A 21046-nucleotide genomic window follows, 5' to 3' on the forward strand; every position below is an offset into this window, starting at 1 on the left:
GGGGCAGGGCAGGGCATACCACAGAATCGGCGAAGTTACCAAGCTGTGCTAATCGCATTATTAATGTTGCATAAGGACCCTCCTGAATGGCTGCTGCGGTGATGTGGGTTGTACACTAGGTCTCCGAAGGAAAAACACCTGGTTCACGCTTTGAATAGGGTAAGAGGCAGTCGCGCAGTAAAATAGGGCCAGAAATATTGAAGCAGGAGCGCTAGCATGTCGCCATTTGTAATTTCGTGCCGGTGCATTTCTCTTGCACACATTTGGTAAACGGCGGTTCTTGTGCTACCCCTAGCAGCTTAATAGCTTAATAGAACGTCAGAACTGCCAGTATTTATCTTGCGGTTGATAGGTTTTCGTTAGAGCATCCCGGCCACGGCGGCAGCATTTTGATAAAAGCGAAATGCAAGAAAAGCCCATGTGCCGTGCATTTCGTGGACGTTAATGATCCGCCGGGGGTCGAAATGAACTCGGAGACCCCCACTATGGCCGGAATGTTTATCAGATAAGGGTTTCGGCCCATATTATCCCGGAATCTTATTTCATTTCAATGCATAGCTGGCGTGCCGCTTTTAGTGTGTAGCCTGCCACCAGCCTTTTCTTATCTATAGTCAGGTGGCGTGCGGACTCCATAATTATCATATTTTTGCTCACCTGCTGTGTTGGCTTAGCGGCTACGGTATTGCGCTGCTTAGCAGCGCAATAGCGGAGTCCCCCGACTACGGCGTGCACGCCTCGTAGTCAAGTCGTCGTTTTGCCACGTAAAACCTCAGAATTCAATTCAAAGTTTTTACTTAGTGCACATTACTCTCGATTGCGCCTGCTTGCGCAGAAGGTGGGCATCGACGTCGGTCAGCACCTCCTTCTCTGTGCGCGTATCCATGGCTACCCCGTAACGAGACCGTACACTCCCGTGAGCCGATGCCGACCAGGCAGGCGGCTTCGACATCATGGTCAAGGTGTACCACACGGGCGTTTCAGAGAAATTTCCTGAAGTGGGCCTGATGTCTCAGTTCCTTGACACGGTGCCCCTAGGGGCGAAGTTAAAGGTAAGACTGTAAACATTGCCATGGCTAAGCGTCTCGCGTAGTTGTCAAGTGCACTATAGCAAGAAAAAAAAATAGAACCGGAAGAAAAATGTTACATAAATTCTGAGAATTGTCTACTAACGTGTAACAATCGTTTAGCTCGGCTGCTACTTCGCTTTTGCTTACTTGCTTTTCTTAGTTTATGCATGTCTAGCCATAGCTTTTCCGGTGCCAAAGAAATTAAATCCGTGTATATACTTACCGGCGTGGAGATGAGTTGTCAGGAAGTTGCATGGCCCCTTTAAAACGATCGTAGCTGAGCCGAATCGCCGTCACCACCGATTTTACCACAGCTGTTTTTCCATTTTCATTTTATTTTCTACTGTTCATTTTATTGCGAAAACAATTCTGTGGATACTCCAAGCGGATTTCTACCGTCGCCGTGAGGTTCCGTATGAAGTCCAAGGGCGACAAAATCGTCGCCGCGCGCCGTATCCTGTATGTGCGAGGGACGCGCACTTTCACGGAAAGCGAACGCACGGTGGAGAGCAAACGCGACGTCTCCGTCGCGCGAAAGGCCGTGGGGGATGGAAGCGAGGGATGGGGGGGACGCTGTTGTGGACCGCAACCAGCTGCGCATTTAGTGCCCTGCGCAAGGAGATTTTGCGATTCGATCTCGCGCGCGAAAGCAGGAAAGTAGGAAGGCCGCGCGAGAGGCAGGGGGGGGGGGGGGGCAGCTTCAACTCTGTCAACAACTGCACTTTTACGTTGCGCTGCTGCGAGCCGTCGCACGCAGCGTATCTTGAAAGCGACCTGCACACAGCGCCTACTTTTGTTGCTCACGCCAGCGTTTCGACAGCGGTTGTCTGCGGTCATCGAGGGTGATCTATTCATGTTTGCTTATAATTTATATATTATTATAATGCGTTATAGTTTCCTTCGTTGCTGAGCAGGCATCCCTATGACAGTATCCGAGGGTGGAGGCTCCCGGACAATAAATGTCAGGAATAGAAAAATCTACTACAAGTTGTATAAACTGTGCCCTTGTATGCTTTTCCTAACGAAGTGTCTAAAGCTACGTTAGACGTAGACGCGATTAATTGTGTTTGTTGCCTTCAAGATACGGCGGAATGGCGGATACGTCAGGAGAACATTCTTATGCAACTGCATTTTGTGAATTTTCGCCCTACCTTCAGAATACAACGGTTAAAATAAGTACAGACGTGCCTACCAAACACGCCTTCCTTCCCGTCGTCATATCTGCTAGCTGCTAGGAACATTCACAAATTACAGAGAGGAGTACGTGCCGTAGCAAATTTCGACAGCAATTGATGATAACGCGACAGATGGCTCACTATTCTAACGAAAGCTGGTGCTTAGAAGTTGCTCTAGGCGTTAAATAAGTTTTATGATAAGAATTTAGAGTCGAATGAACGCACAATTCACAAGAATGGGCCATCGAAACGCCGAGATTAACTAAAATGCGGCAAAGACTCTTAACATTTTTGAGGTAATGGTTAATATATCCTAGTAAGGACATATCCTAGTAAGGACCTGGGCTTGGTCGTAATTCATACGGACCGTAAACAGCGCGACAGAGCACGGGAACGAAAGTAACCAGACGGGACTTGCGCTGACTTCCAACTGACTATATTTATTCACAGTAGTCCGAATATATATACATGCGCGAAAAAATTTTACATGAAACCAAATAGGAACAAAAAAAATCTACAAAAACCAAGAAACTATAATGTGAAAGCTCAGCCATTCACAGAAGCCCGATGGAAAGAACTGGAAAAGCCGCTTGGCAAGTTCTAGGGTGCCATTCTCGTCACAACGTACTTTCTTTCGTTTATCTTTCTTTTCTTACTCAATTTATTTTTTCTCAACTGTCTCTGCTATGGCGAAAACTCTTTCCCCACTTAGATTCGAGAATGCAAATGACAGCACGCAACTGGTCCTCTCAGCCTTTCGACAGCCAGATCTGTTCCACCGTTTATTCCGCTGTTTTACAGCTGTTTATGCGGACCCTGCGGCGTCGTTGTCGGACTTCGCTAAAAATGGGCCCCGTGACCTAGCGGGACAGGAGAGGAAAAGAAGAGCTCAACACGTGGAAAGGGGTTGGAGTGCCCATTTCCCCCCATGAAAATGCTGTGAGAGTGTGCAGATAAAAAGGAGAACGGGGAGAGAGGTAGACGTAAGTCGCGCCGCCCAATACTCACGTTGGAGGGGCAGAGCGTGAGGCGCCCCAAACAAAGGAGATGTAGGAAAAAAGTGGGTCAACGGAGGAGTCGGGTGTGAGAGGAGTTCGCGCTAGCGTTGGTTGCATATAAGGAGCTTTAGTCAAGGACTCTTGTCTGGGAACGTCCTAGAAAAAGCGAGAGGAACGCGCTAGGAACGTCGTCGCCCGTGGACGCCGACGAGTCCCGTCCCCCGCAATTAGCGCCGTTCACAGTTTCGCTGTTCGAACATCTTCGCGGAGTGGAAGGGGCGGTGATTTTTTTTACTTGTGCTCTGCAGAGCATGTAAGAAGGGAGCACCAAGCTTACTTAAACGCATGACTCGGGAGTCCAATGCGTGTGGCCATCCGCCAGCAGTGAAGGCGCGCCGCTTCGTGTCGTCCAGCCTTGTCATATGTAAGTGAGGAAAAGGCCTTTTCCACGTCACGTTAACTGCCGCAGGCGAAATAAAAGGAACACAAGAAAAAAAAAAGGTGTGAATTGGTATCCAAACGATGTAGCCTGCGTAGCAATCCAACATTTTACCGCAACGCTAGCACAACTACCGACTTGCGAGAGCTTCTGTACTTGTATTATTAACAATTGATTGCGAGGTGTTCAGATTTCTGCCTCATAAGATTTGCTGATTTCGGTGTTTCTAAGAACCAGTTCTGTGCGCTTTACTTACGTTATCTATACCATGCTGAAGTCAAACATCCTCGGTACGTCTCGTTAGAAAAGCGATCCCCCAGCTACGTTTCACCGGCTACCATCGAAGTTAGGTGCTGTACCTGTATTCTCCATCACGTTTGTTCCTTCCCCATCGCCTCCTTCAATAAAAAGCGCATCTCTACAGCACTCACTATTTTAAGTAGACCTAGCAAAGACATGGTATAAGTGTGTATATTCTAGTGAAACTGCCAAAAATACGTTTAAACGCATGCAGAAACACGGCGTCTTGTACCGCGCCATAACTCGTTATACCAGTTTTGAAGTTTTTTTTATTAGAGGTCTGCCTTGCGGTATGATTACAGCAGTCTCCCGAAGAAGCGTCAAGAACTGCTTTGAGCGATAAAGCACATAGTACGAGGAGGGTCACTCGTGCCCGTTCGGTAGTGAAAGTTGAACGCGACTCAGAGCCGTCCGCGGAGGTGACTCTACGGAGAATAGTTGTGCTTCTTTGCGGTCGTTAGTTACTTATTCTGTTAATTTGTTGAGTGCAGTTCCGACTTCAACATCTTCGTAATTGTGAAATGTTGTAACAAGAATGGATTTCCATCGATCAATTAGTGAATCGATAGCGAAGCGTAATTGCAGCATTGCTCTGTCTGCTATGAGTACGCGTTGCCATAGCAGTATGGCGTCGAGGGGCACCGAATAAAATGCGCTTTTCTTGCGGTGAAAGTGCTCATCAAGGCTATGGATACAGATGTGACAGTTCCTACGGAAATCCAGTAAAACACGTTGTGGGGCTAGTTGGTGCATAGCGTGCTCATCATTGCCATAGGTTTCTAAAGATGCAGCGCCAACAGTGACAGCACACTAAGAAGGAACAAAGACCGAACAAGGCGCCTTGTCCTGTCTTTGTTCCTTCTTAGTGCGCTGTCACTGTTGGCGCTTCATCTTTAGAGACCTATGGCAATGATGATCACGCTGCGATCTGCGAGAGTCGCACCAAAACAAGCACGCTGCACCAAAAGATACAAAGAATAACCGCTGACGCGAAGGAAGCTTGGATTTAGCTGTTCAGCGTGCTTATGGCACTCATATACTAAAGTGAAACAGAGAAAAACCAAAGAAAAACGTCGGAGGTAACTCCGTAAAAGCACTTCCGAATCGATGTAACGTGTCTGTAAAAAATCGGTAGGGAAACGTCGGAGTTACATTTAGCCAGAGCGTTTTCGTTAATATTAAAAACGGCTGATGTGTCCTTCTTGCCTTTATTTCATCCTTCACTGTGCAATGTATTATGAATACAGGGTATTCCACCTAACTTGAGCCAGACATTAGAAATACAGATTTGTGCTACGAGAAGGCAAACAACTTAGTAATATCCACTGTCATTTAGAGCAACTCAAGGTATATTTTACTGTGAGGTATGATCATTACTTGCAAATATATAATGACGCAAATTGAGGAGTACCGCATAAAATGCAACATCTCCATTGGAGAAGACATGGCGCCTATTATTTAGTTACATCCAAATAATTTATTGCCCTGGAGATAGCGGCTGTGGTTTTACTTTGACCGGGCTGGATGGAAGGCGCGGCAGAAATAAAAGCAGTCACGTTTGATGTCGTTTGTTGTCATAGATGTTTGCGTTCTGCGATATTTCTGTCTTCAAACATGCTACCAACAAATGATCGATGCTACGCGTCGATGAACTCCCGATTTCGTCAGAATTTTGAGTTGATAGGGACAAATTTAGTTTACTTAAAGATCCACGATATCTCTCTTGAGGTCTATCAAAATACATGGTAACTCACGCCAGCCTTTATCGCTCAAAACCGCTTGTTTCGTTACATGTGCGGTCGTGATCCGCATTCTTATTCTTAACCTTCGACGTCCCACCGCAGATCCAGGGCCCACGAGGCCGCTTTGTGTACGAAGGCCAGGGACGTTTCGTGACGGTCGACGGCAGCCGGCTGCCGCAAGCAACCTGGTTAGGTCTGGTCGCCGCAGGAAGTGGCGTCACGCCAATGCTGCAGCTTCTGCGCCATGCGCTGGTGGACGAGACGGACGAAACGAAAATCAAGATGATCGACGTGAACAGCACAGAGGAAGACATCATCGCTCGTCGTGAGCTGGATCATTACGCCAAGGTGCATGCTGAGCGGTTCAGGTACGGAGCAGACACTCGCGCATTGGGTGCCTACCTTGACAAGATTAACCTGAATGTATGAAATAACATACGTCATTATGCGGTTAACACTGTGAAAAAAGTACATATTTTTTATATATCTTCTCTCCCCTAGACAGATGCTCATTAACTTAAAACACATAATGAATAATTAAGACAAATAGAGCTACCTAAACTTGCACCAAAACTTTCTACTCCTAAGAGCCTTATATCTCTCGTGGCGTAATGACGAGTAAGGTATCATATGGGAGGAGAACATCGTGACGTTTCGGCACTCACCACGGCTTGCTCGACCATCTGCTATTTTGCTACTCGTGGAGCGGCCTGTTGAAGCAGTGTAGCAATTAAACGACTGAACCAAAAGAAGTGCGATAACGCCATATTATGTAGCGCCGGCGGTAGCAATTTCTGCATCATGACTATTTTGGGAAAGGAAACCAAGAATACGGGTAGTTTGTAGAAAAGCTATCACAGTAAGTTGATTCGGCCGCTCTAGGCTTCTCGGTATTTATTATATGGTTTCGAGGTAAACTTCACCAAAGAAAATAAATATGAAGTATTATATGTCATATCAATGATCCTTAGTAAAACCCTCTACTGTATCAGCCGCACCTGTCTTTTATATTTTATGTCCACTGCAAGGCGAAGGCCTCACCCTGTGATCTCCAATTACCCCTGTCTTGCGCTAGCTGATTCCACTTTGCGCCTGCAAATTTCCTAACTTCATCACCCCACCTAATTTACTGCCGTCCTCGACTGCAATTTTGTAACTCTAATGGTCCACCGGTTATCCGCCATTCGCATTACATGGCCTGCCCAGCTCCATTTTTCACTCTTAATGTCAACTAGAATATCGGCTATTCCCGTTTGCTCTCTAATCCACACCGCTATCTTCCTGTCCCTGCAGTCTCTGCCACGTGCTAAGCAAGCCTCCCACGGGTGAAGGTGCCATTAAATACGTGAAGGGACCACTGACTACTGGCACCATGGCCGAGCACCTTCCTTCACCAACCGCCGATACCATAGTGCTCTTGTGCGGACCACAGAAGTTTCTGAGTGAGCTGTGCAAACCGGCGCTGTCTGCAATCGGACACAAGACGCAGAGGGTGCTATGCTTCTGAGTGGCATCGCACCATCGGGCTACTCAAGTGCATTAATTTATTAGAATATAAACGTTTCTGGATGACTTTCCCGGCGCATCATTGGTATTTCTTGACGTTTCTGCTGTTCAATGTAAAATGAGCTATGGCTTTTGTGTCATGATCACTGGCACGTGAAAAATTCGCGTATTGTGATGTTTACAAGAAAAATCTAAACATGTGACAACTGAAAAATGCCGCATAGTATAGGTATTTTATTCAGCCGCTTCTTATGCATCTTCCTGGTTGGCGCAAGTCTGCTTGTCGTAGATTAAAACTCCTTCACCGCAGTATTCTTTGTACTTTTGTGTGCATTTCCGAGGGTAGTGATCTTTGTACTCGTCGTTGACCCATAGCATGCACTCTGGAAGAAGAAAAAAAAATCAGTGCAGATGCTACAAAAAAAAAAATTGAGAAACGTTTGTTATTAAAGAAGAACACTGGCAATGTTCATGCGATATATTCGGCTGCGTAGCGTTTTTATGAGATTTTGCGTGATCGCAAGTGGAAGGGCGCTCCTAAAGGTGTGGGGCACTAATACCCCAACTTGGGCGACAGTATGCAACAGGCACTGTTCCGCAAAATTGCAACAAGCATAGGCAACGCACTACGGCGCTAAGGACAATTCAGGTATCAGGAATGCCCCTGATATACCTATGGCAGCTAGAAACTCTGCGAAATCATTACTGAGCAAACCGTGCATCAACATCTAATGTAATACGAAACAATGAAACAAAGAGCTAAGTTACTATAGTTTCGGGGGCATGGGTGCACAATAATGACTTACGACCCTGTGCGGCTCCGGTGCTTATGGCAGTACCTGAAATACGTTTATTTTCAAGAATGATGGATCACGAGCCCTTAATTTAAGTATTGACAGAGTATTATGCCTCGGTCGAAGGTGTTTACTCTCTCTCAGGGCATGATCGCTTCATTAACAGCCCGACAGGAGAGTTACAATGCTGGTGCAATAGATGAACATCTATATAACTTTCCCTCTAGGGCTTTTCAGTGTTTCTTATGTTCCAAGTTGATTGGGATCCAAGAAAGTGGTGACAATTCGTAGAACGTGGAGTATTGCCTGATTTGCTTTACGTACAGTGCTCAATGACCTATATAAGCATGGAATAAAACAGTAAAGTGAGATTTAGGCTCGTCCACCGGCGATAGACTCGACAGTTGCAAGTGTATTTTTGTACCAAAGTTACACCTGGCTTATCCGAGGTGCCGTATTGTTTCCTCAGTTTTCTTAACGTTCAACTGAATCGTAGTGTGTCCAATGCTTTATATTTCGTGTTAATCGCGTGGAGTCCACTAGGGTAAAGAATCGTGTATGTCAGTACGCGCTTAGATCGCCCTGGCCTCGGATCACTAACACTAGTCCGAAAAATGGGTAGTATTTCTCTTGTAGTGCAAATGTTCAATTGGTCTTGATACCAAGAACCTCATTATTTAGAGGTGTTACGTTGTAGACTATTTCCAAAATTCCTTTGATGCTTTCAGGAAAATTTATTTAACTAGCTCTTGTCCCTCAAAAATATAATAATTAGTACCTGCCTGAATGTTTCAGAACTATATTCATTAGTTATATCTGTGCACTTGTAATGTACTGCAATGTAAATAAACTCCTGTGACGACTCACGGCCTCCGAGGTCACCACTTTTCAGAATGAAGCACTTTCTGTAGTCAGTATAGGGCACTGTGGCGGTAAATGGATTCTCTGGATCTGAAATACAGCAAATATATTACCTTATTACACAAATTATTGGGAATACATAATTTTATTTAACTTTCTCGAGCTAATTACTCGACAAGACCAGACATACAAAGGTTGTTCACTAAGGGAGACTACATTCAAATTTTGATGTCTTAAAATATTCATCGGCAACATTTATTGCTTTCTACATGTTCCCCAGTAGGTGAAAATTCCCCCGTCCCAGCATTTCTACCAAGCCTACATAACATGAGGTATAGGCTAGCTCTTGCCACATTAAAAATGTCTCCCGTGCATTAGCTATGCTCTGATCTATGTTTTGTTCCATGTAATGTTCTTTTTATTGCGATAGCAACTATATCGACACTCCAGGCGCATTTCTGCCGCCGCCATCGTCGTCGCCGTGAGGTTCCGTATAAAGTCCACGGACGATAAAATCGTCGCCGCGCGTCGTACGTTACATGTGCGAGTGAAAGCGTGCGACGATGAGCCGGCAATCGCGGCTCGCGCACGCATGTGCAGGAAGCGCGTCGGATTCTAGCCGCGCACAACGCTCCGGAGGGAGGGTTAGGGAAGTGGAGGGGCCTCGCATTAATGTGGTCCCGTGCTCCCGCCGGGCCGGAAGGCTCCACAGGGAGGGTAGGCTGGTGGAGGGGCTACGCGTTACTGCGGCCGCGCGATCGCGCCGGGCTGGAAGGCCCCGGGGGTAGGGGAGGGAGGGTGGAGCCCGCGTACTCCGCCGCGCTACTGCCCGGGCGGCTGTATCTTGAAAGGCGTCTGCGACGGGGATAGAGTGTGCCTTTTCTGTGTTTTCTCGATTAAGATCGCGTTGATGCGAGCGCCGGCATGAAGCTCAATTCGCTTACTGCTGCTGCCGCGCTGACTCACTCCAGGGTTTTGACAGAGTTTGCTTGTGCGCGCGGTGGCACCGTGCTATTTAATTTAGTTAGTATACTTATGTTTACAAGCTTACACGGTCGATAAAACTACCATCCTTACTTTGTATAGCTGTCCACTAAGTTGCTATCGCAATGGATGCCTCGCCTTTCGGGCGAGACTGCGACATTCTTACATATTCCAAGGCATCGCAACGATCATCGTATTCGTTCTACAAACCAGATGCGGTACTCTCCAACGTTTTTACGTAACTCACGGCAAAAAAACGACATTGATTTGACACACAGTGAGGCGTTAAGACATTGGATGCAGTACTTGAGAAAATCGCGAAAGATGGATTGACTCATGTCACGTGGGCTTGGCAGAAACGGTCGGATGCGTGCAGCGTCAAAGCAGAAAAACAATTTCAAGTACACGCGTGAAAGATCGCTGCCTTGTAAATCTTCGGCCTTTATTGAAGAGACGGGACAACCATGCTACTTCTCCCGGTTTCGATTCTCAAGCACACCTCTACGTGGCTTTCCATGGCACCCTTACACTAGATTTACTTAGCTGATTATAGGCGATGTAGGAGCTATTAGCTCTTGTCTCTAAAGTCATCCATCTGACGCATGAACACATTCCGGAACTCAGTTATAAATCCAGAGTTCAAGATATATTTTTTATCACTTTAGGGAATATATAAGTTGCTTAGAAAGCTAAGTAAAAACTCTAAAATCGTTAGACATAGGAAAACATGCTATTACCATTGGAACCAACGACGGTGACTTCATCAGGCGAATCTCCTTTTGTTATCTGGTGGGTGATCGTCCTACGATGAAAAGAAGAGACTTCACATGCGAGACACGGCAGCGCTTTCAGTCAATTCTAAAATGACCTGTGGTAATAACTATAATATTTGTGCATGGAACCTTGCATATATTGAAATCTCTGGTTGGCGCAGCATGTGCCTTACAACATAATAACAAAGGTGTACCATACATATGAACTAAACTGCACCATACGTCACTGCAAGCACATCAAGGCCTTACAATACCTTTGTTGTGGCTATTTGTTTTTGCTATGTTCACATTAGATTTTCCTATTTTCTTTGTATATGCACTTTCATATGTATCTGCTTAGGAAGATGCATGTACCTGTGCACCAACGCTACTTCATATACCTGTGTACTTAATTTCAACTCATAATTTCATGCGCCAACTAAAAGTTACTGTCTTCTTGTATGAGTCTCGCGTTGACGCTTCCTAAACGCTTTCATTGGCATGTTCATTTGCATTCCACTCTCGCTTGAAGGTGATAGCTGATAATTTAAAAAATATATGCCTTCTCTATATTATTTGACATAAAGCTACAGTGTTCATTTATGGCAGCACAAGGTTCACATACTGATAACTTAAGAATGTTTCTTCTGATAACAAAGGTATTTATTCCTTCTAAAATGTGATCACTGAATTGGTCCTTCATAATCACGATGAGGCAGCTGTAGAATTTTTAGTATGCCTCTCTTTTCTTTTGTTGTAAACACTTTTTGCGAAGAGAGTTGAAATGACAGTTCTCAAAATTCCGCGGTCCTATTTACAATGTTCTAAACGAATAAGTTTGAATACGTGAAATATAAATCATGCAATTGATTCTAATTGTCAAGCGACATACACTGCTTTCATTTAGATGCAATAATCTAAAGTGCTCTAAATTGCCTTCAGTAATGCTCCACCAAAAAACGAAGCTAGCCTTTGGCTGAAGTTCATATTCTTTGTTAGTCTTTTAAGGGTTAAGTTATTTGCGAAACCATTATGTGATAATAATTGGACGTGGTTGGCTAATCTGACGTGCGTTCAATCAGAATACTTAGTGACTGCTAGTGATTACAGCGCAATTGTCATCCCATATTTCGCCAGTTTTTCTGACAGGACTTCGATTTTCGTTCTTTTGCGGGCCACTGCGTCAATATTTAGGAAATATTCCATAAACTTAGGCACATTGTGCTGAGGAAGCTTCGTACGTACGTTTTGTTTTGTATGTTTTGAGCATCTACGTCAAGATTCCGAAAATATCTTGTAAATTTAGGCAGATTGTACTGATGAAGCTTTCTGTTTTAGAAAAAACTGTATACAATTATGTCCCACATAATATTGATAAAATGCTTTGAAAACTTTGACCACGTCCAAAAAGAAAGCAGGACGAAGCACCGTGTATGCAGAACGGCCAGATATCGGGCTTTTATATTCACTGAATTACGCATTTGTGCGATGGGATTGCGCCAATTGTAGATTAGATACGAAATTGGTGAGTCTGCATAATATGATAAGAAATTGTATTGAGTATAAACAAGTGTTGTGGAACAAGACCGCGCTCACAGTGAACTAAAGCAAAGCCCATAATGGACGGCTACATTCTTGCTTACATTTCTTTACCGTCATCGTCTGTCACAAACCAAAGGTAAGTGCCGGTTCCTGCATCCAAGTCGTATTCCGTCAGTTGCGCGTGCAAGCACTCCAATTGAACGTCGCCGGCCGTAGCAGTTGATGCATAGATGGCCGTCATATGGCGAAAGTATCCTATCATCTAAAATGGTAAAAAGTACGACGTTGGTAAAGATCTAGACTGTATTTCTGGGAAACAGCTGTTACGTAAATGTATTCTGATTCACTGCTGTCTGTTGAACCGCAAAAGACCGGTAAAAAATTCAGAAGATGATGACAATTTGTACACGATTAGCATATACGACTTGTATTTTTTGCTTTTTCGTGTCAACGCTCCTGCGTTTAATTTAGGTGTCTAAAAGGCCCATAAAAATTTCTTGTCGACACACATGTTTTGTTTCAAGGGAAAGTTAATTAGTGCAGTTAAGCTTCTCACAGCCACATCTACTCGCCTACAAAAGATTGACCAGTGCTCTTTTACAAGGCCGCTCAAACTACGGCTGGAGGATATATTACAGTAGAAATTGTCATCCTTACGATGATGACCTATTTTAAATCGTGCTTTTGACCACGTGCAAGTACGCTTCTGAAGTTAGAATCAACTCATGTTCGCTTATCGCAGAACTTTTCTTGATGTGATTTTTCTTGCTCAAAGCGACTTCGCGTCCACTATGAAGCCCAGGCATGTGAACAGAGCTCCGCTAGGCTTTGTTTTCTCTCAAAGCTGCTAATCTGAAACGGTCATAGTATCATTAGAGGCCCGCTATTGCAAGTAATTTAAGCACAGTGCCAAAACAATGCACGAACATTTCTACATTCGACTGAAGGTAGTAATGTACGTGTTTGAAAGGTGTCTTTTTTCGCGAAAGCTTCACCGCATTTATACAGCTACGAAGCTCAAGCTTTGGCAGTACTTGGAGAAAAGATTCGGAGAGGAAAATAAAGAAAGAGGAATGCCAGATGGAGGAATAGCGTCTATTTCTTTGCTTTATGCAGCTTCAAATACCTCAACGCCATGAGAACTCGGCTACTATCGCAACACTATTTTCCCTTATGTATAATACTATAACAACTTGCTGAGTTGTAACGCCTAATCAGTCCACATCGCACTTTGCCACTTCTTCGAACGTGCTCACGCAAGAGCTGATTAGCTATATTTGTTCTGGTTATCAAATATAAAAAAGTATGCGCACAATTATTCACACTTCCTTTATAACCATACATCTTTTATACATTTTAAGTAAGTTCAGCGCTATCGGCCAACTACATTAAAAAAAAAGGTGCCTCTCTCAGAAGCATTGGGAAACCTGCATACTTACCTGAAGAACTAATCTGCAATTATTCCGTCACCTTATATACATAGGTAAAAATCGTTGGCTGATAGCTAAACATGTCGACCAGCATTTTCACTGTTTTACCAGTGCCCTTTTAGCAACACAACACTTACGGCAAACCAAAATGAGTATCTTTCCTCTCTGCAAGCCATAAAACGAACTGTCGAAGTGAGTGGAGAAAACTTATGTAATCGGGGAATTACAGCATGGGTTCAGACCAGGCAGAAGCTTAGAGGATAATATGTTCGTACTAAATCCATGCATGGAGATTTCCCTAGCTTACAATAGACCTTTGCGAATAGCATTCCTAGAAATTAAGGAAGCCCACGACAAGGTAGACAGGGAATTATGGGATATTCTCAAGCATGTAGGCGTAGATGACGATTTCGTGCAGCTGCCTAGGGAAGATATACAAAGACGACCGAGAACAAGTTGTATACGAAGGTCGAAAATGCAATTAAGTGGTAGAAATTCACCAAGGACTGAAGAAGTGCTCTTTCTCCATTGTGTTTGACGCTTTATGTTAAGAGCGTAGAAAAACGATTGGAAAACAATGAATTAAGGTTTGATTTATCATATATGCGTAATGGACAGGACAAATGATGCAAGAAAGGATCTCCGGACTGATGCATGCGGATGAGCTAGTGCTACTACGGACAATGCAAGCTATTTACAGACACTAGCGAATATCTGTGGCAACGCAGCGACGAAACTAGGAGTAAAGTTTAGCACCGAGAAATCGGACATTATGATCTTTAATGAAGAGACGAATAATTACGGGGTGTCAATTCAAAAGCAAGTGATACCCGTAGTCAAGCAATATAAGTACCTCGGCGTATACATAAACGAAGGAAAGACTTGCTCAAGCAACTACCAAGATAATCTGAAAATGAAGGGGAATCGGAATACAGCAATAACGAGACATAGAGCACTTTGGGGTCACAATAAAATGAGGTGGTGCGTGGAATTTGGAAAGGAGTAATGGTGCCAGTGATAATGTTCGCAAATGCCATTCTGTGCTTAAAATCGGTTATCTTGTCGGGGCTGAAAGTAAATCAAAGATCGGTTGGCCGTTTTGCTTTGTGAGCCCGCGGTAAAAAAAAATGTACCAGTGCAGGGTGACACGGGTTGGGTGTCTCTTGAAGTCAGAAAAGAACAGAGCAAAATTAGTTTTGAAGAAAGACTCAGGAACATGGATCAAAACAAGTGGCCCGTTAAGTGCACAAGTATCTGTACCTGAAAAGCATGGACACAGAATGGAAGAAGAGGTCAAGATATTTGGCAACCAAGTACAACAGTAACTGAAAGTGTAACAAGACAACGAGGAGTTTTCAGAAAGTGAGAGAAACAGAGATAGTGAATTGGTGCAAAGAATGGAAACTGAATAAACCATGGAGATTTACGAGAATGAGAAGAAAGAAATCAGAAGGCAAATTCTCTGCCATAACATGGAGGGAAGTGCCTTGTGATCTGAGGCTCGAGCTGGTTGACTAAGAACAAAAACATAGGGCAGCAAATGTTTGCAACTAGATGAGGCATGTGTACGCTGCAGCAAAAATCCGAAGACCACTCAGCACATCATCATGAAATGTGAAGGGATTCACCCAGTGAGACACATAGGTAAAGCGCATCTTCCAGAAGCGCTTGGGTTTAAAGTGGACACCATTAATAAAATTTTACCATACCATGCCATACCACCCCGTTTGTCACCGCCCCACTTGAAACCCTATGCCAACAAATCATCATCCTTATAAATCTTCATTCTTGGTGCCCTCCACCTGGTGCAATTGTGTTACTGAACTAATTGCAATTCTCAAAGCAAAATGCGGCAGAAAACTCGTAAAGTACGACTTACACACAACCTGGAGTTGTGATAGCATCTGATTGTAATTCGAATATACGTGAAAACATGATTGTGTTGCACAAAAACTGAAACACAAAGCATTGCAGCTGCCATTTGTTTTGGTCTCTCCGCCAGGCGCAAGTACCGTATCAAAAACATTGAATTGGTCAAAGTAAAATGTATCAGGCAATTCGTAAAGTCCATCCTATACACAACATACAGACATGATAGCCACGCACTGTGATTAGAATATACGAGAAAACAATTCTTTTACGCGGTTCTCAAACACAAACCCCCTTTTCCAGCTGCCTTTTTTGGGTGAGTCAACATCATCATCATCATCACCATCAGCCTATATTTATGCCCCCTGCAGGACTAAGGCCTCTCCTTTTATTCTCCAATTGCCCCGGTCTTGCGCTAGCTGATTCCAACTTGCGCCTGCAAATTTCCTAACTTCCTCAGCCCACCTAGTTTCCCGCTGTTCTCCAGTGCGTTTCCCTTGGGAATAATTCCCAAATTCCCAAATTATTCCCAAATAATTTGGGAATACAGCTAGTTGTTGAGCTATTCATATTTTATACAAGCACTTCTGAGCTTTCAATAACCTAATTTACGCAAGGTCAGCGGCGTAAAGGGTGTGGTACAAAAGCATCTCCTTTAATAAGCTTGGAATCTGGCGCACCAGGGATAAAACCCCATGTCGCTAGTGAAGAAGTTAGGTTGATAGAAGTCGCAGAGTTTTTTTTACCCGGGTTCTTCTCTACCTTCTCAAGCCTGTGTAGTTCAACCTGTACCAATGCACGGAAGGTAAAGCGCTCGTAATCATATTTTATAGATAAGTATTCTACGGAAGACATAAGAAAAGTGTCAAGAAATTCAATAGCAGTCGTCAACCTTTATAACGTCCACTGGTTCCAATGTTGCTCCATTTCCAGCGGCTATGAGCAGCACCGTACCGATGAGCTTGTATCCAGCAACACGTGTCATCTCTGGAGATTCGGGCGGCCAGCTGCTTCGTTTAACGCAGCCCATATACCCCTGTCAGGGCACACTACGGAGTATATGAACGCTCACTGCCTAGCTCTACTGCAGCTGCGTTGTCGACAACGTGGCGGAGGTTATCGACAAGCACACGTTGTGTGAGGGTGATCATCCAACCACCTGTTGAGCGGTTTTGTTTTTCGCGCCAGACGATTCTGCCTTTTGATAATGTTTGCTAGCTGATTACAAAAATTTAGTAGAAAAGTTGATGCACTTCTCCTTTATACGAGCCCTAAAGTCAGTCAGCTTAGAAATTAGTACATGCCACCTTGAATTGTCAAATCTTGAGCACTTCCAGAATTTTATTGTTTTGGTATACTCTTCAGCCTAAGAAACGAATGCAGACATTTGTCCTTTTAGGAGTAACTGACAAGCGACTAACATTCATCCATTTGGGGGATACCATCGAGGAGAGGAACTGGGACTCACAATACGAGGTTTTATCCGATTCTGGGGTTCGTGGTTCAGACTCGGGCGTCGCTCACAACGCCGGGGTTGAACAAGGTAGCTGGCCTGCACTATACCGGGGCGTGGCACTGAACTGGGTAAGCGGAACCACGCCATTGTCCGTCTCTATCACAAAAAGCTGCATGTTGGTGAGGGGACGAGGGTGTGAGGTTGGAAGGAAACGAATAGGCTTGTTTATGTATTTACAACTAACATCGCTCCATGGTTATGGGAGCACACTCTATGCCAAAACACTAGATGTCTGATCCTACTACCTATCTGAGCACACACACGTCGGCAGACATCACTACTCCAACAATCCATCACTACTCCGCGTTTAAAATAGTCACTTCTCCTATAGGTAAAAAAAAAGACGACTGAATTTGATAGAAAATGTCCCAGCCAGCCGTAATGGTTTAACTGTTCGCAAAATTCCACCATACCGCCGGACTCCGCCTCTGATGTCCAGCCTTCGGACTCGCCTACGATGCCATGACGAGGAAATCGGGTAACAGATGTCCATGCTGTTCCCATAGAAGTTATCGATGTTGGCCCCTTGCATCAATTAATGGACTCTCCGTGACGGTCTGTTCGTAGCGAATTGAGAAGCCAGGCCTTGGCGCACGTTAGCACATCCACTGAATGCGGCGGTCAGTGTCCCCTCTAAGAAAACTTCTTTGACCCGTCAGTTGCTCGCTTCGGACTCCGCCGTCGTCTAGGCGGGTGCTGGTTGTATCATGGAAAAATCTAAAGTATATCCTTTGCCGTTTTGAGGCCTGATAGACTCCTACGCCTCCGGGAGATCCAACCTGCTGGTGATCAGCTGCCAGGTTACTCGCAGCGTCGGTGTTAGTCACGACCTCGGCGTCCCTTCTACTAGCGTTGGCCAACGACACACTGCGGCGTGAGTTCCTAGCATTCACTTCGTTGTAACCTCCATGGGAACACACAGGAACAAACACAGGTCACTGAAAAGCATAGTGCTCTCACTGAGAACCATCGGGTCTAGCGAACAATTCTACGCCCCTGCTCTATCTATAAGGACAGAATCAGCCGTCAAATGACTAAACTTTCTCTGAAGCAAACAATTTTGAAAGTGTACTAGGAAATACAACCTTCTCGCAACATATGACACGGAAGATTTTTTTTTTACAAATTCGAGGACAGCTTTAAGAGTGTGTTTTCAATACATTGTGTCAAGTTCTCGCATACTTGCGTGTAGAGCAGTGCATAAGGGCAGTTGCAACCGTTTTTAAGGCGAAAGCCTTAGGTGTCTATGTTGGCGGTGCCCTAGGCTGTGCCCTAAGCGGTGATCTTGTCGGTGACCTTGTCGGAATTGCGCCGTGACGAAAAATAGCCGACGTCGCAAATAATAATACACATCCGAATATGCTCGGATTAGCGGCACATTTCTCAGGGAAGCTCCTGTAAACACAGCCAATTAGTGGCTTTGAAAAGAAACTTGGGTACATTCCAGCCGGGGGCGGGGGGGGGGGGACATGGAACCCAGGCCTTTACGGTGCGAGACGAGTACACTTCCCAGAAACCACAGCTGTTCGACGGATTTGGCTTACACAAGGTGTGCCTAGTGCGTGCCTGATTGCACTCGTCACGTGGTCACACAGGCGCGCTCGTGGCACTGCTCACATGTTCGTCCTCGTCAAATTCAATAGCTGGCTCCGACGCCGCTCATCGTGCCCGCGTTCCCATACTGCTCCTCGCACTCGTGCCAATGCTCGCGCGTTCCTTCTCGTCTTCTTACACAGCTGGCTCCCATGCCTGCGTCCCATACTGCCCCTCGCTCTGCGACGGCGCTGATGGCACTGGCCCACTACCAGTAGCGGCGGCAATTTCAGTGAATTCTTTCGTGCGCTCCGATGCAATCAGGCATTCGCCTTCAAGTTTTACAAACGTGCAACACTTGCTTAATATTTTTCTTTCCAAATGCGCCAGGTTTTACACTTTTCCGTGAAATCGTGGAACGTGAAACATGTATGTGGCTGCCTTCACTGCCTTCCGCCCGCCGTTCCGCCTTCGTATTTTCCTTCACCTGCTGTCATTGCTGCTGTTATTGTTCGCACCAGAGGAGGTGCTACCACGTTGCAGGACAGTGAGTACACTACCTTCTCCACATAGACAGGAACGTTGACAATCTGGCCGACAAATTCAAGCTGACTCTCGTGCATGAGATGTTTCAGTAGCATGATTGGTATCCGGGGCCACACCAGGCACTCGGTGATCTCGCTGGGGGGCGGCAGGTACGAGGGCCTCTCGGGGTACCAGAGTCCATTGCTTCGAGAGAGGCACGGGACTATGGCCCTGTTAAGGAAACCCTTGCACATGGCGCACAGCCCCGGCGAGCTCATGTCCTCCCAAGAAAACACTCACTCGAGGATCGCCACTTGCGCGCGCCGCAACAGCCAGACGACGCCCGATTGGAACCAGAAGTGAACGCAGACGTTACAGGCCACACGCAAATTCGGGTTCGGCGAAGTGCTTATGAAAGTACGCGTCTGCTCCTCGCAAGTTTCGGTCCTCCAATCGGCGCCTCTTGGTCTCAGCGTCCCGTTCGGTAGCTGTCCGCTTGGAATGCCCTTGTTCTTCGGTCACTCGTCGCTTTCCTTCTTGCTCGCGCTGCTCTTCGGCCACGCGTTATATACTTGCTTGCACACCATGGCCTCGGCTGTCTTGACGATCCGTCACTTTACCTACTTGTTCTGCGACCTCCCCGCTTCGGTACGCATCGCAAACCACTGTGATATCTACAGGGTCTTTGCACTCTTACGCTTCTCTTACGACTGATACTTTCTGGGGCCCATTGTTGTATCTTGAAGTAGAGGCCTACGAGCCGCATGGGGAGTAACAGTTCCTCTCCTCGATGTTACTCCCCAAAGGGATGAATGGATGCGGCAAGTCAGTTACTCCTAAATAGAAAAAATGTGGTTGATCCCTCTTATATAGGAATCGGTATAGAACACGAAAGTGAAACGTGTCTTCACAGAAGTAGTGTAATGTTTATTGCACATTGATATATAATGTCTATTGGTGTTTTGTGGCTAAAGCGCCCTTAGGCGTTGATGCACCCACGCTGACGCCTGGTGGCACGTCTCCTCCATCACGACTACCAACGTCGATGACCATGAGCAACCGTCGTGCATATGGAAGCTGCACTACGCTGCACACGCTAGCACAACGTGAAAGACGAAGCACGTAACTGACACACTAATACAACGCGCTAGACAAAGCACGTAACTGAATCGTCACCGAGTCAAATCAGCGCGTACAGCGCGTCGTAATTGCAGCCTCCGCGATCAACTTCAGAAACATTTTCAGAGCTAATTGCGGAGGCCACGCTCCGCTGTGCTGAGTACGGTGAACGCCACCTAGGTGGCGTTGGTAGTGCTTCTTGATGCCAGCGTCCCTTCGAATGCTGGCATCGAGGCGTCGTAGTGCTGAGACCACCGAAGCGTTCACTGTCGGTGCGCGTTAGTGTCATATTGCAGTACTTCTCTTTTCTGCTCGTAGGCGGCGGCACCGCCCCGAGCAAGAGCGCGGGTACACGGAGGAGTGTTAGATATATAAGGCGCGTCTGTGTAGCTCTCTGCAAATGCGTTTGTGGCGCAATGGGTTAAACGCTCGGCGATCTATCGTCGCGGACCGAGAGGTCGTGGGTTCGATTTCCAAATTTTGCATGTTTGTGGAACTTTTTCTTCTGGTTTCTTTCTTTGTATTATGTTCGTGTACATTGTAAGAACGTCATTCCGTATTTCCGTATGACGTATTTCCGTGACGGAAATACGTCAGTGAAGTCTTGGTGGACCCCGGCATAAAACACTTCCGTGTTAAAAAACTCTGTATCTGTTTTTTTTAGAGTGAAGAGTGTAGCAAAATAATGAAATTCTGCAGGCGCTCAACATTTAACAATTCAAGTTGGCATGTAATAATTTCTGATGTGGCTGACTTGAGAGCTCGTAAAAACGTAAACTGCCGTCACTTCCTTGAAAAGTTTTTTGTATCCAAATAGCAAACATTATGAAAAGGAAGAATCGTCTAGCGCGCAAATCAAGACCGCTCAACAAGATACTTGGGTGATGATCCTCA

At 45.5% G+C, this 21046-nt stretch overlaps 2 protein-coding genes across 2 annotated transcripts; one reads left to right on the plus strand and one right to left on the minus strand.

The window, feature by feature from the left end:
* Positions 1-933: 933 nt before the first annotated feature.
* On the plus strand, positions 934-7318 carry LOC125939753 (NADH-cytochrome b5 reductase 2-like). Its single transcript, XM_049655134.1, has 3 exons — positions 934-1049; positions 5824-6089; positions 7015-7318. The coding sequence occupies exons 1-3, from the start codon at positions 951-953 to the stop codon at positions 7226-7228; spliced, it is 579 nt and encodes a 192-aa protein (XP_049511091.1). The 5' UTR covers positions 934-950; the 3' UTR covers positions 7229-7318.
* Positions 7319-7441: 123 nt separating this feature from the next.
* On the minus strand, positions 7442-16479 carry LOC119462778 (uncharacterized). The gene is made up of 5 exons (XM_037724037.2): positions 16352-16479; positions 12262-12422; positions 10604-10668; positions 8889-8972; positions 7442-7610 (listed from the first exon to the last, which is right to left on the minus strand). Exons 1-5 carry the CDS (start codon positions 16442-16444, stop codon positions 7477-7479), a joined length of 537 nt encoding a protein of 178 aa, XP_037579965.2. The 5' UTR covers positions 16445-16479; the 3' UTR covers positions 7442-7476.
* Between the last annotated feature and the right edge of the window lie 4567 nt (positions 16480-21046).

The sequence above is a fragment of the Dermacentor silvarum genome, chromosome 8 (assembly GCF_013339745.2).
Source record: "Dermacentor silvarum isolate Dsil-2018 chromosome 8, BIME_Dsil_1.4, whole genome shotgun sequence".
Classification (NCBI taxonomy): Eukaryota; Metazoa; Arthropoda; class Arachnida; order Ixodida; family Ixodidae; genus Dermacentor; species Dermacentor silvarum.